This window comes from Camelina sativa, chromosome 20 (genome assembly GCF_030686135.1).
Source record: "Camelina sativa cultivar CO46 ecotype springtype chromosome 20, ASM3068613v1".
Taxonomy (NCBI): Eukaryota; Viridiplantae; Streptophyta; class Magnoliopsida; order Brassicales; family Brassicaceae; genus Camelina; species Camelina sativa.
This window is the reverse complement of record NC_141899.1, coordinates 12,188,265-12,200,471: the sequence shown is the minus strand read 5'-3', so window position 1 is coordinate 12,200,471 and position 12,207 is coordinate 12,188,265. Positions and strand designations below refer to the sequence as shown.

At 39.8% G+C, this 12,207-nt stretch overlaps 1 protein-coding gene across 1 annotated transcript; it reads left to right on the top strand.

Moving 5' to 3' along the window:
* Positions 1-10,769: 10,769 nt before the first annotated feature.
* On the top strand, positions 10,770-11,303 carry LOC147918760 (uncharacterized). Its single transcript, XM_087503687.1, has one exon. It carries the CDS (start codon positions 10,770-10,772, stop codon positions 11,301-11,303), a length of 534 nt encoding a protein of 177 aa, XP_087359813.1.
* The last annotated feature ends 904 nt before the right edge of the window (positions 11,304-12,207 follow it).

Genomic DNA, 12,207 nt, shown 5'->3' with positions numbered 1-12,207 from the left:
CTTAGGGAACAACCTAACCAAAAAAAAAAATCAGACCCTTTCCTTTTCTTCACTTCCACCACGAACGAACGACTAGGTATATGATTTTTTACAGTTGAAATCGTTTGATGTATCTTGTTAGGATCTTCGATTTCTACCTTCCATGTTCAATCACTCTTGATTTGCTTGGGTTTTTTGAGATTTTTTTTTTAGATTTCTTCTTTGTTAGTGCTACGAAAAGCTCTAAACTCGTTTATTTTCTGCATTTTTTTTGGCTGTTGTTGTTGATTTCTTTGGGTTTTTGATTTTTTTTGGTTGAGATTTCTTCTCTGTTAGGGTTGATTTGTCTTCGTTTAGCTGTTAATCGCTCTAAACTTGTGATTTTCAACTTTCAGGTATACACTTTTCTGTTGCAAATTTGGATTTAAGTACTTTCTACAGGAAAAGTGGATTGCAGCAACATATCAACAAAATTCAAAATGGCTCCTTACTAAGGATGTTGTTCACTTACTAAGATTCCAAATTTTGTTGATATGTTGTTGGAATCCACTTTTCCAGTGAAGGGCAACTTTTTGCTGATATTAATGCAGAGCCTGCTATAAAGTTTCCTCCAATGGGACCAGCTCAATACGATGAACAGGTATTAAATCAAAAAACATGATATAAGGCTAATCCTCTGGGATACTCTGTGCATTCTGAAAACCATTTTCAACTCTATGATTTAATTTTTCGTTGTAGGATAAGCCGTCTTCATTTACTCTTTAACAATCAAAGAATCTACAATGGATGTTCCGAAAAACCTTGAAGCGCGATGAAGTATTGCCTTCTTCACAAATTCATTATACATGGATATGCCTAGAGCTCCGCCTGTCAAGTATATGCTCTCCTTCAGGTCTGTGCTCTGTTTATCACCATTTGATAACATAATCTATGCTTCCTAAATGATACATTATATTTCTTTACTAGCCTACTAGGAATCCATCTGTTCCAGTTTTTTTCATGTTTTTCTTTTCTTTAGGATTGAATGAACGTAAAATATACAATCTACGTAGTTGATACTATGAAACTATTATGAATCAAATACTGCAGAGAAGAGCTCTTCCCTTTACAGTTTTATTTTTGTATCTACAGCGTTCTAACTCCGTACTATAGTGAGGAAACTGTCTACTCTATGAATGACCTGGAAACAGAAAATGAAGATGGTATATATTGCGGATAACTTCTCATATATTGTGATAAGGCTTCTAAGTTATTGAGATAAGGCTTTAGCCTAAGTTTATGTTATTTATGTTTATCTTAAACCTTATTGTATTTTGTATAAATACCCAAGTTTGGGAGTTCAATAAAATCAAGTCAGTTTGATATCTGAATTCTACATGGTATCAGAGCTAGAATTGATCTAAAAGTTTCTTTGTTCTGGTCGATTGTTTCGATTCTCTGTTCTTTTCAAATTTCTTTTCTCTGTTTTGTGCTTTCTTGCGTGACAAGAAAACTATGGTTGACAATGAATCTATCATTCCTCCTGGTTCCGCCGGAGTTCTGGTTGCTCAGTCCGATGCTAAGTCGGTGATCTCTCCGTACACCTTGTCTAGTTCAGACAATCCTGGTGCTATGATTACTTCAGTTCTGTTAACTGAAGATAATTATATCCAGTGGTCTGAAGAGATGCTGAATGCTCTTCAAGCCAAGCGCAAGACAGGGTTCATCAGCGGAACTATTCCCAGACCTTCTGCAGATAGTCCTGATCTTGAAAACTGGAAAACAGTTAATTCTATGATCATTGGATGGATTCGTTCATCGATTGAACCAAAACTGAAATCAACTGTGACTTTTGTTTCTAGTGCACAAGACTTGTGGGAAGAACTGCAACACCGGTTCTCTGTTGGTAACAAGGTGCGTGTTCACCAAATCAAGGCTAAACTTGCTTCGTGTAGGCAAGATGGTCAAACCGTTATGGAATACTATGGAAGATTGTGTAATCTTTGGGACGAACTGAAGAACTATCGTGTGAGTCCTGTTTGCTCCTGTGGAGTTACTTTGTCAGCAATCATGACAGAGAGAGATGAAGAAAAGCTTCATCAGTTTGTGATGGGTCTCGATGATTCAAGATTTGGTGGACTCTGCACTACTCTCATTAGTATGGATCCTCTTCCCAGTCTTGCCATCGCATACTCTAAAGTAATTCGTGAAGAGCAAAGAATGTCCTCTGCTCGACTTCAGCAACAAAATCACGAGGCTGTTGGTTTCTTGGCCCGTAGTGACAATCATGAGCAGATTTCTCGTGGCGATTCTTCTTTGCTGCGAACCGATCATACCAGTTCCTTACTTGGAAAGGGACGTTCCTGTGCTCACTGTGGTCATACCGGGCATGAACATAAGGATTGTTGGCAACTCGTTGGTTTTCCAGATTGGTGGATGGATCGTAATGAGCGAGGCAATACAAGTGGTCATGGTTCTTCTGGTCGAGGAAGAGGAGGTCGTGGTTCCGTATCTTCTGGTGGAGGACGTGAACGAGGGCAGCCTGTGACTGCTCATGCGACTAGTTCCAATTCCTCTGTTTTTCCTGCTTTTACATCTGAGCAGTTGAAAGTTTTGACTCAGATGATTCAAGAAAAATCAGGCAACAGTGGTTCCGATAAACTGTCTGGTAAGCTTGAACTTAGTGATATTATTTTGGACACAGGTGCGTCTCACCATATGACTGGGAGACTGTCCTTGTTGATCAATGTTGTGTCCATTCCGTCGTGTTCGGTTGGTTTTGCCGATGGTAGCAATACGTTTGCTACGAGTGTGGGTGTTTTGTTACTCACGGACAGAGTCTCGTTGACAAACGTCCTCTTTGTGCCTTCATTAAACTGCACTTTGATTTCTGTTTCTCAAATTTTGAAACAAACCAAGTGTGTAGCTACTTTCACTGATACAATTTGCTTCCTACAGGACCGTTTTTCGAGGACCCTGATTGGAAGCGGTGAAGAGCGTGACGGTGTGTACTATCTTACGGATGTGGTCTCAACGAAGGTTCATGCAGCTACGGTTTCCCTTGATAAAGCTTTGTGGCATCGACGTTTAGGACATCCAAGTTTTTCAGTGCTTTCTTCTCTACATTTGTTTTCTCAATGTTCTTCCGCTGTTGGTTCTGACTCGTGTGATGTATGTTTCCATGCAAAACAAACACGAGAAGTGTTTCCAGAAAGTCTTAATAAAACTCAAGAGTGTTTCACTTTAATTCATTGTGATGTTTGGGGTCCTTATCGTGTCCCTGCCTCATGTGGTGCAGTTTACTTTCTAACAATTGTCGATGACTATTCTAGAGCAGTGTGGACTTATTTATTACTTGAGAAATCCGAGGTTCGTTGTGTTCTTGCTAATTTTGTCAAGTATGCTGAGAAACAATTCAGTAAGATGGTTAAGACTGTTCGTTCCGATAATGGTACCGAGTTCATGTGTTTGTCTTCTTACTTTCGCGAGAATGGAATTGTGCATCACACCTCATGCGTTGGCACTCCACAACAAAATGGGAGGGTTGAGCGTAAACATAGGCATATTCTTAATGTTTCTCGAGCGTTGCTTTTTCAGGCTTCTTTACCAATCAAGTTTTGGGGAGAGTCGGTTTTGACAGCTGCTTACTTGATCAATCGCACACCGTCTTCTATCCATCAAGGTCGAACTCCGTATGAGCTTCTGTATGGTTGTAAGCCGGACTATTCCTTGCTTCGTGTTTTCGGATGTGCTTGCTATACTCATCGTGTTTCTCGCGACAAGGACAAGTTTGGGGAACGAAGTCGGGTATGTGTTTTTGTTGGATATCCTTTTGGTAAAAAGGGTTGGAAGGTTTATGACATGGAGCGCAATGAGTTCGTTGTTTCTCGTGATGTTGTCTTCTGTGAGGACTCCTTTCCTTACTCCGCTGCACAATCTGTCACTCCTGTCATTTCTTCGCATGTTCCTCTTGATGATGACTGGTTGATTGCTTCTGACTCGGTTGCTGTAGACAGGGGGAGTTCTTCTGTCCTAGAGGCTGTTGCAGACAGGGGGAGTTCTTCTGTCACCGAGACTGCTGTAGACAGGGGGAGTCTTAATTCCCCTGTTTCTACACCACCTGACTCCTCTGTTTCTGCCTCTATTCCTAATCCGCCTAGCACTGTTGTCACTCAACCTGTTCCAGTTTTGGACTCTGTTCGTCGTTGTCATCCACTCAGTTGCAGACTCAATCTCAGAATCGTAAAAGTACACGTCAGACTACTCCGTCAGTTTGTCTACATGACTATGTTCTCTACAATGTTGTTAGTACACACTTTCCCGATCACGCTCTTCCTGCTGCTTCTTCTCATTCCTTGTCTTCGGTTCCAGGTGTGACTTTGTCTCCTTTGACTGTTTCTATCTCCGATGATAACTTCTCCGCAGGTCATCGGGTTTACTTGGCCACTATTGTCTCCAATGTCGAACCAAGGCACTTTAAAGAAGCTATTCGTCTTCAAGTCTGGAATAATGCTATGACAAAGGAGGTAGATGCGCTTGAGATTCACAGAACTTGGGATGTTGTTGATCTGCCTCCCAATAAAGTTGCAATTGGTTGTCAATGGGTCTACAAAACTAAGTATAATGCGGATGGTTCGATAGAACGCTATAAGGCTAGGCTGGTGGCTCTTGGTAATAATCAGGTTGAGGGAGAAGATTATCATGATACGTTTGCTCCTGTTGTTCGCATGACCACAGTTCGAACTCTCTTACGTTTGGTGGCTGCTAATCAATGGGAAGTGTATCAAATGGATGTTAATAATGCTTTTCTCCATGGTGATCTTGATGAAGAGGTCTACATAAAGCTTCCTCCAGGTTTTCGTCACACTCACCCTGGCAAAGTATGTCGTCTTTGGAAGTCTCTTTATGGTTTAAAGCAGGCTCCTCGGTTTTGGTTTAAAAAGCTCTCTGATTCGTTGCTTCGTTTTGGCTTTGTGCAGTCATATGATGATTACTCGTTGTTCTCGTATTCTCGTGATTGTGTTGAGCTTCATGTTTTGGTTTACGTCAATGATCTTGTCATATGTGGGAATAATGGCTCCATGATTCAAAGTTTTAAGGACTACTTGAGTCGCTGTTTTTCCATGAAAGATTTAGGTAAACTCAAATACTTTCTCGGTATTGAAGTCAGTCGTGCTTCCGACGGTATCTTTCTTTCTCAACAAAAGTATGCTATGGATATCGTCTCTGACAATGCTTATGTTGGTTCTCGTCTTGCTTTCACGCCTCTTGAACAAAACCATGGGCTGGGTAAAGATGATGGTCCTCTACTTCTTGATCCTAAGCCCTATCGACGTCTTGTTGGTCGTTTGCTATATCTTCTTCATACTCGTCCTGAGCTCTGTTATTCGGTTCATGTTTTGGCTCAATTTATGAAGTCTCCGCGTGAGGCACATTGGGAAGCTGCTTTGCGTGTTGTCTGTTTTCTTAAAGGTGTACCTGCTCAGGGAATTCTTCTCACGGCTGATAAGGATTTGACACTGACTGTTTATTGTGACTCTGATTGGTCTTCCTGTCCGATATCTCGACGTTCACTCAGTGCTTATGTGGTCTTCTTGGGTGATTCTCCTATTTCCTAGAAGACTAAGAAGCAGGACACTGTCTCTCATTCATCTGCTGAGGCCGAGTACAGGGCTATGTCGGTTGCCTTGAAAGAAATAAAATGGTTGCGTAAGTTGTTAAAAGGTTTGGGTGTCGAACTCTCTTCACCTGCTCGTCTGTTCTGCGATAGCAAAGCTGCTATTCACATTGCTACTAATCCGGTTTTCCATGAGCGGACTAAGCATATAGAAAATGATTGTCATGCTGTGCGGGATTCTTATCGTGACGGCATTATCACTTTACAACATGTGCGGACTGATGAGCAACTTGCAGATATCTTCACTAAGGCGTTGGGGCGGGATCAGTTTCATTATCTTTTGTCCAAGTTGGGTGTTCATGACTTACACACTCCAACGTGAGGGGGAGTATTGCGGATAACTTCTCATATATTGTGATAAGGCTTCTAAGTTATTGAGATAAGGCTTTAGCCTAAGTTTATGTTATTTATGTTTATCTTAAAGCTTATTGTATTTTGTATAAATACCCAAGTTTGGGAGTTCAATAAAATCAAGTCAGTTCGATATCTGAATTATACAGTATACTATTTGCAGAAGAACTTCCCAGGTATGTCTTATGATGAGCCCTTGTTGATGGATTTAGTTACTTCTCAATGCTTTCAGTAATCTGATATGCCCCACCTTTTCAGATGAGTGGACTTATTTCTTGGAGCGGCTTGGTTGTAAATTGTAATGATGAAAAAGATTTTTTCAAGAGTGAAGAAAATATATTGCAGCTTCGCCATTGGGTTTCTTTAAGGGGACAAACTTTGTTTAGAACAGGTAATTTATACCATCCCCTCCTACTTATATTCAACAAATGGTCTTTTGTTACTTACAGCTTTTTTTGTATCCTGCAGTTAGAGGAATGATGTATTATAGGCGGGCACTCAAGCTTCAGAATTTTGTTGACATGGCCACTGAAACAGGTCAGACGTGATTACTTGACTTTTGTTAAACTAAAATCAGTTACAGGTGAAACACAACTGTTCTCAACTGACTGTATTATGCTATTCTTACACTCTACAACCAAAAATACTGAAGCAATGTCGGTCAATGTGTTAAGTTCTTATAACATTTGTTGTGTTTGCAGAAATATTAGCAGAATACAAATTCTTTCAGAGAGCAAGAAAAGAAAGTTAAGAGGCACTAGTAGACCGCAAATATACTTATGTTGTTACCTGCAGAACTATGGAAATCAGAAGTGAAATGGAGACAGGAGAGCGAAGGACCTAATGATTAAGTTCCCTGGTGAGGCTCATTTTTCATATCCAATGCTGCAGCAATCCCTCTCTCCGTGTAGCATACATTGATGAGGTTGAGAAACCCTTAGAAGGAAAACTGTTCTACTCGGCGCTTATATATCAAGGCTGTTGGGAATTGTGAGAAGGTAGTTTTACTGTTTGAAATCTTAACAGGGTAGCTAAAAAATATGATCTATTTGAAAACCCCCGGATTTTGAACTTTGAATCTGTTACTTTTTAATGGAAATATATCGGATATTATTGCCTGGTCCAGCAAAAATAGGAAAAGGGAAATCCGAAAATCAGAACAACGCTCTCATTTTTACAAGAGGAGAAGCTCTCCAGTCTATTGACATGAACCAGGTGACCTAATTTTCCCGAAACGGGAGTTTCCACAACATAAACATAGTGCACTATTCCTTGTTGATAGAATGATAGTACTTAAGAAGCACTGAAAATGAGGAACTTGCTCGAAGAGTTCAATAAAGACCAAAGAGTACGAGCACCTACTATTCTTGGCTTTAGAGAACATATATTTACGAGTTAATTAGCATTTTTTCTCAAAGGTATTGTAAATATAGGACTATTCCTTGTTATTAACTTCTACACCTCATGGTATTTGTAATCTGAACGGTATTCATAGTCATTAACTTCTACACCTCATGGTATTGTTGCACTTTTGTAATCTGAACGGTTTGATCTATGGTAAACATTGTTATTTGCTTTTAAAATGTTGGCTTTTGCGTTTGTTATTTTTGCACAAAGATGTCTGATTTAACATTATTCTGTTAGTGTTTGATCTTAATCTTTATCACTTGGTCATCTATATTTATCCTTCTTCAGGTGTAAACACTGCAAGGAGCATGTTCATGAGGTAATTTTTTTTTTTTTGAATTTAATGTTAAATTATATTCAAAAGAAAAATAAACGTTTTACAAAGTGTATGTGGTAAAATGCTTTAAAACAGGTTGAAAATAAATCATTCAGCAGAATCTAGCTTGAAACCAAACTTGAATGGATGTGCTTTGACCTCCTTTAAGTGTGCTTAGCCGGTTGCGGACGTACTTGTCGATCTGCTTAATCAGGTGTTCTGCCGTTAGTGGGTGTTCACCGTGTATTCTTCCATTCCTTTCTCTCCAAAGTAGGTAGATGGTAGTTTGAAAAGCATAACCCAGGATGAATCTTAACGTTTTATCAAGAGTATTACCCGCAAGAAGAGAAAGAACATCTTGCCAGTGACTTGTGTATTTATCTGCGAGGAGCTGTTTCACTAACCCTTCCCACACTAACTGTGAATAAGAGCATTGAAAGAAAAGGTGATCTCTTGTCTCTAACGGGTGATTGCAGAAGATACAGCTTGCGTTAGCCTGTGGAGACTATTGCTACAGTTTTTCCCCTGTTGCAACTCTGTTCTTGAAAATCAGCCAAGTAAGAAAAGCATACTTAGGAGTGGCTTGTGTGAACCATATCACTCTGTATTCAGCGAGCTGAGGGCGAGAGACATGGATGTGTGACCAAGTTTCCTTGGTAGTGAAGCTGGTTCGGTAAGAGTCATTTTTTCCCTTCCAGAGCGGTACATCCTGCATCTCACAAGAGTGATGAAGCTGCAGTTTCTCTATCTCGTCCTCTACAATATTAAGTAGGGAGAGCCTATGTCACCGTCTCCGCTGCCTAGTCAGTACTTCAGCCATGGTGCTTGTCTTTGAGATTCCGAGATCAATAAAACCTCTGTCCCCCAATACATCATGTAAACATCCCAGTTAACACCAGTTATCAAACCAAAAAGAGGTTGATTCACCATTATGCACTTCCATCTTAATGAACTGCTTTGCTAGGCTCCTGTATTTCAAAAGTTTCCGCCAAATCCATGAACCACACGTTGTGTTATCCTTTTCTGCCCAGAACGAACCACTACGAATAAGAGACCTCTTCACCCAATCAACCCATAAAGAGCCTCTAGCCGAAGAAATTCTCCAAATAAGTTTAAGCATGCTCACTTTATTTGCTTCCGCGATTGATCTTAGCCCCAAACCTCCTTCACTCTTTGGCAAACAAACATCAGACCAAGCCACTTTAGTTTTCTTTGCATTCAAAGAAGGTCCAGACCACAGAAAAGCTGAACATAGCCGATCAATCTCCCGAATGCAGGATTTAGGGAGCCTAAACGCTGAAATCCAGAAATTGGTTAGACTAAACAAGACTGAGCCAATGAGCTGAAGTCTACCAGCAAAAGAGAGCATCCTAGCTGTCCACTGTGTTCATGAGGTAATTTGACTTTCACATCATGTGTGACATCGATGAGCTGGTTGCAAAGACAGAGAACTTCTGGAAGAAGAAGTCAACAACTCTCTCTCTCTCTCTTTCTTCTACTCGTGTTAAAACGTGAAACAATATGTAAATTTCTTATATTGTAAACATATTTTTTACATGTTTTAATTTTGACTGAATCGATTAGAAATTCTAAGCAAAAAAAAGCAAAGCTCCACCAAGGACAGTTTAGTCTTTTTACCCTAAAAAATGCTCATTTTTGTAAATATGGACAAAAATACCTAAAATGAAAGTTTTGCCATCACAAATGCCTAAATCACCAGTTGTCAAAAAAAAAAAAAAAAAAAAAAAAAGAATTTTGCATAAACACCCACTTTTCTACAAAGTAATATCACCTACATTCACTTTCAACTATTGATATACTTTTTATATGTTTATTGACTATGCTACCATCTTAACTTAAATTTTATTAACAACAATACATCTAAGATCTTTCTTTCTTCCTCTATTATCTCTATCTTTCTAATATTTTCTCTCTCCTTTGCTCACTCTATCAAAACACCAATAGCCTCTAATTTCTTCTCCTTCCATGGCTTCTCTAATTGTATCTATCTCTTTCTTTCTCTCATTATCAAACTCAACCCTTTCTTCTCCATCCTCGTGTCTCTCTTTTATCTCATACACTTTCATTTTTCAATTTTCTTATCCATCCTCTCTTTATCTCTCATCTTCAAACTATAATTAGATTGATGTTTGATTTGAACAATAAGTGAATGATGCTTTTCAGATGTAGAAAGTTTAATTTTGGATTTTAGGTGTTTTTGGTGGATGTAATTTGGTGGGAGTTTGAGAATTTGCAATTTGGGTTGCTGATTCAGTTATGATTTGTGAAATTATTATTTTAAAAGGGGAATACTTTCCTCAGGTTAGACTATCTTTGTTCAGTAGTAAAACCATATTACTGAATCCATGATAAGCAATCCATGTGGTCATAGTTTAGGATTAAGAGTTTAAATGTTTAGGATAAGCAATCCATCATTCAACGTTTGTCAGTGCGCAGTATTGCATCTATAGCGGAGTACTCCTACGCCGAAGTGTAGCTGGTCCTTATCTAACGTGTGTCGCTGGTGAGGAGCCTGCGGCATTAATGCGGGCTGTTCATCACGGTCCCAATGGAAATCACTCCGGAGGGCGGACGCTGGCCTTCAAAATCAAGAGACAAGGGTATTTCTGGCCTACTATGATAGCCGACTGCGAGGAATATTCTCGAACCTGCGAGAAGTGTCAAAAGCATGCTCTGTCAATCCATCAGCCTACCGAGCTCCTGTCCTCGGTGTCTGCACCTTATCCATTCATGAGGTGGTCTATGGATATCATTGGCCCTTTACATCGGGGACCGGGAGGAGTTCAGTACGTACTAGCTCTTACTGATTATTTCTCCAAATGGCTGGACGCAGCGGCCTACGCGAAAGTGACAAGTGAGGAAGTAGAGAAGTTCGTGTTGAAAAGCATAATCTACTGGTACAACGTTCCTCATGAAATCGTCACAGACAATGGCTCGCAGTTCATCTGCTCGCAGTTCGAAGGCTTTTGTGCCAAATGGAAAATTTGACTCAGCAAGTGAACTCCTCATTACCCACAAGGTAATGGGCAAGCCGAGGCAATGAACAAATTCATATTAGCTAACTTAAAGAAACTGCTCGGTTCTCGCAAAGGGTGCTGGCCAGACGAGCTACAAGGAGTTCTTTGGGCAATCCAAACAACACCTCTCCGAGCCACTAACGAAACACATTTTTCCTTGGTTTACGGAGTCGATGCTATAATCCCAGCTTACATAGAAGTACCCGGAGTCCGTTCTACGCTAAACCCACTCCGAGCCGTGGAGAATGAGGAATTTCTACAGGATACCCTCGATATCATAAATGAGCGTCGGGACCGAGCTTTAGTTCGGATGCAGAATTACCAGAATGCCGTTGCCCGCTATTATAATTCCAAGATCCGAAGTAGGCCTTTGGCAGTTGGCGATCTAGTCCTTCGGAAGGTCCATGAAAACACCGAAGAGAACAATGTAGGAAAATTGGGAATCAATTGGGAAGGTCCATATAAGATCACCTGCAAAGTCCGAAATGGCATTTATAGACTGGAAGATTCAAACGGGGAACCAGTTCCGAGGTCATGGAAATCTTTATATCTTTAAACATTGTATCGAACTTTGATTGGCTTGATCCCAAAATGGTACGTAGGCAGCCCACTTCGGGTCCAGCTATCCGCATTTAATAAAACTAAAATTTTTCTATAAACTTTTTGCGTTACTTCGCACAGCCACTAAGAGCCGAAGTCTTACTTCGTAAAAATTTGAATACCAAAGTCTTACTCGTGACATTTGTTTAAATCTTCACTTCGTAATTTTAAAACCGAAGTTTCACTTCATTAAATTTTAAGTACCGAAGTCTTACTTCGTGACATTTGTTTAAACCGAAGTTTCACTTCGTAATTTTAAAACCGAAGTCTTACTTCGTGATATTAGTCAAAAAAATACCGAAGTCTTACTTCGTGACATTAGTATCTTTAAAACCGAAGTCACACTTTGTCCCCTTAAAACTGAAGTCCCACTTCGTATCTTTGAACCGAAGTTTCGCTTCATGTCTTTGAGCCGAAGTCTCACTCCGTAAATTTAAACGAGTTCCCGTACTAAAGTTGTGATCGGTGTTGATTTCGCAAACTTCGTATTAACTTTAAACCGAAGTCTTACTTTGTATTAACTTTTACACCAAAGAATAATCCTCGTCAATTTTCTATCGGCTCTAAGATAATTTTATGGCTCTTCGTCGGAAATTGTTTCGCTAAGTTTATTCGGTGAATTACTTCACTTCGTAAACCCTAGCGAGTAGTTTTTTAATTTTGCGACTATCAAAAAATCATTTTTCTAAATGAGTACGGAGCAGGCAAAATATAGCAAAAAATGGTCAACCGATAAAACAGGAAATGTTATGGGAGGGTCACCAAGACCAAAAACTTTTCGAACCGAGTCAAAAATAAATAAATAAAACAACAAGGGGCTGGGGGGCTACGTGGGCCCAAAACAACCCCTAAGAAAGAAT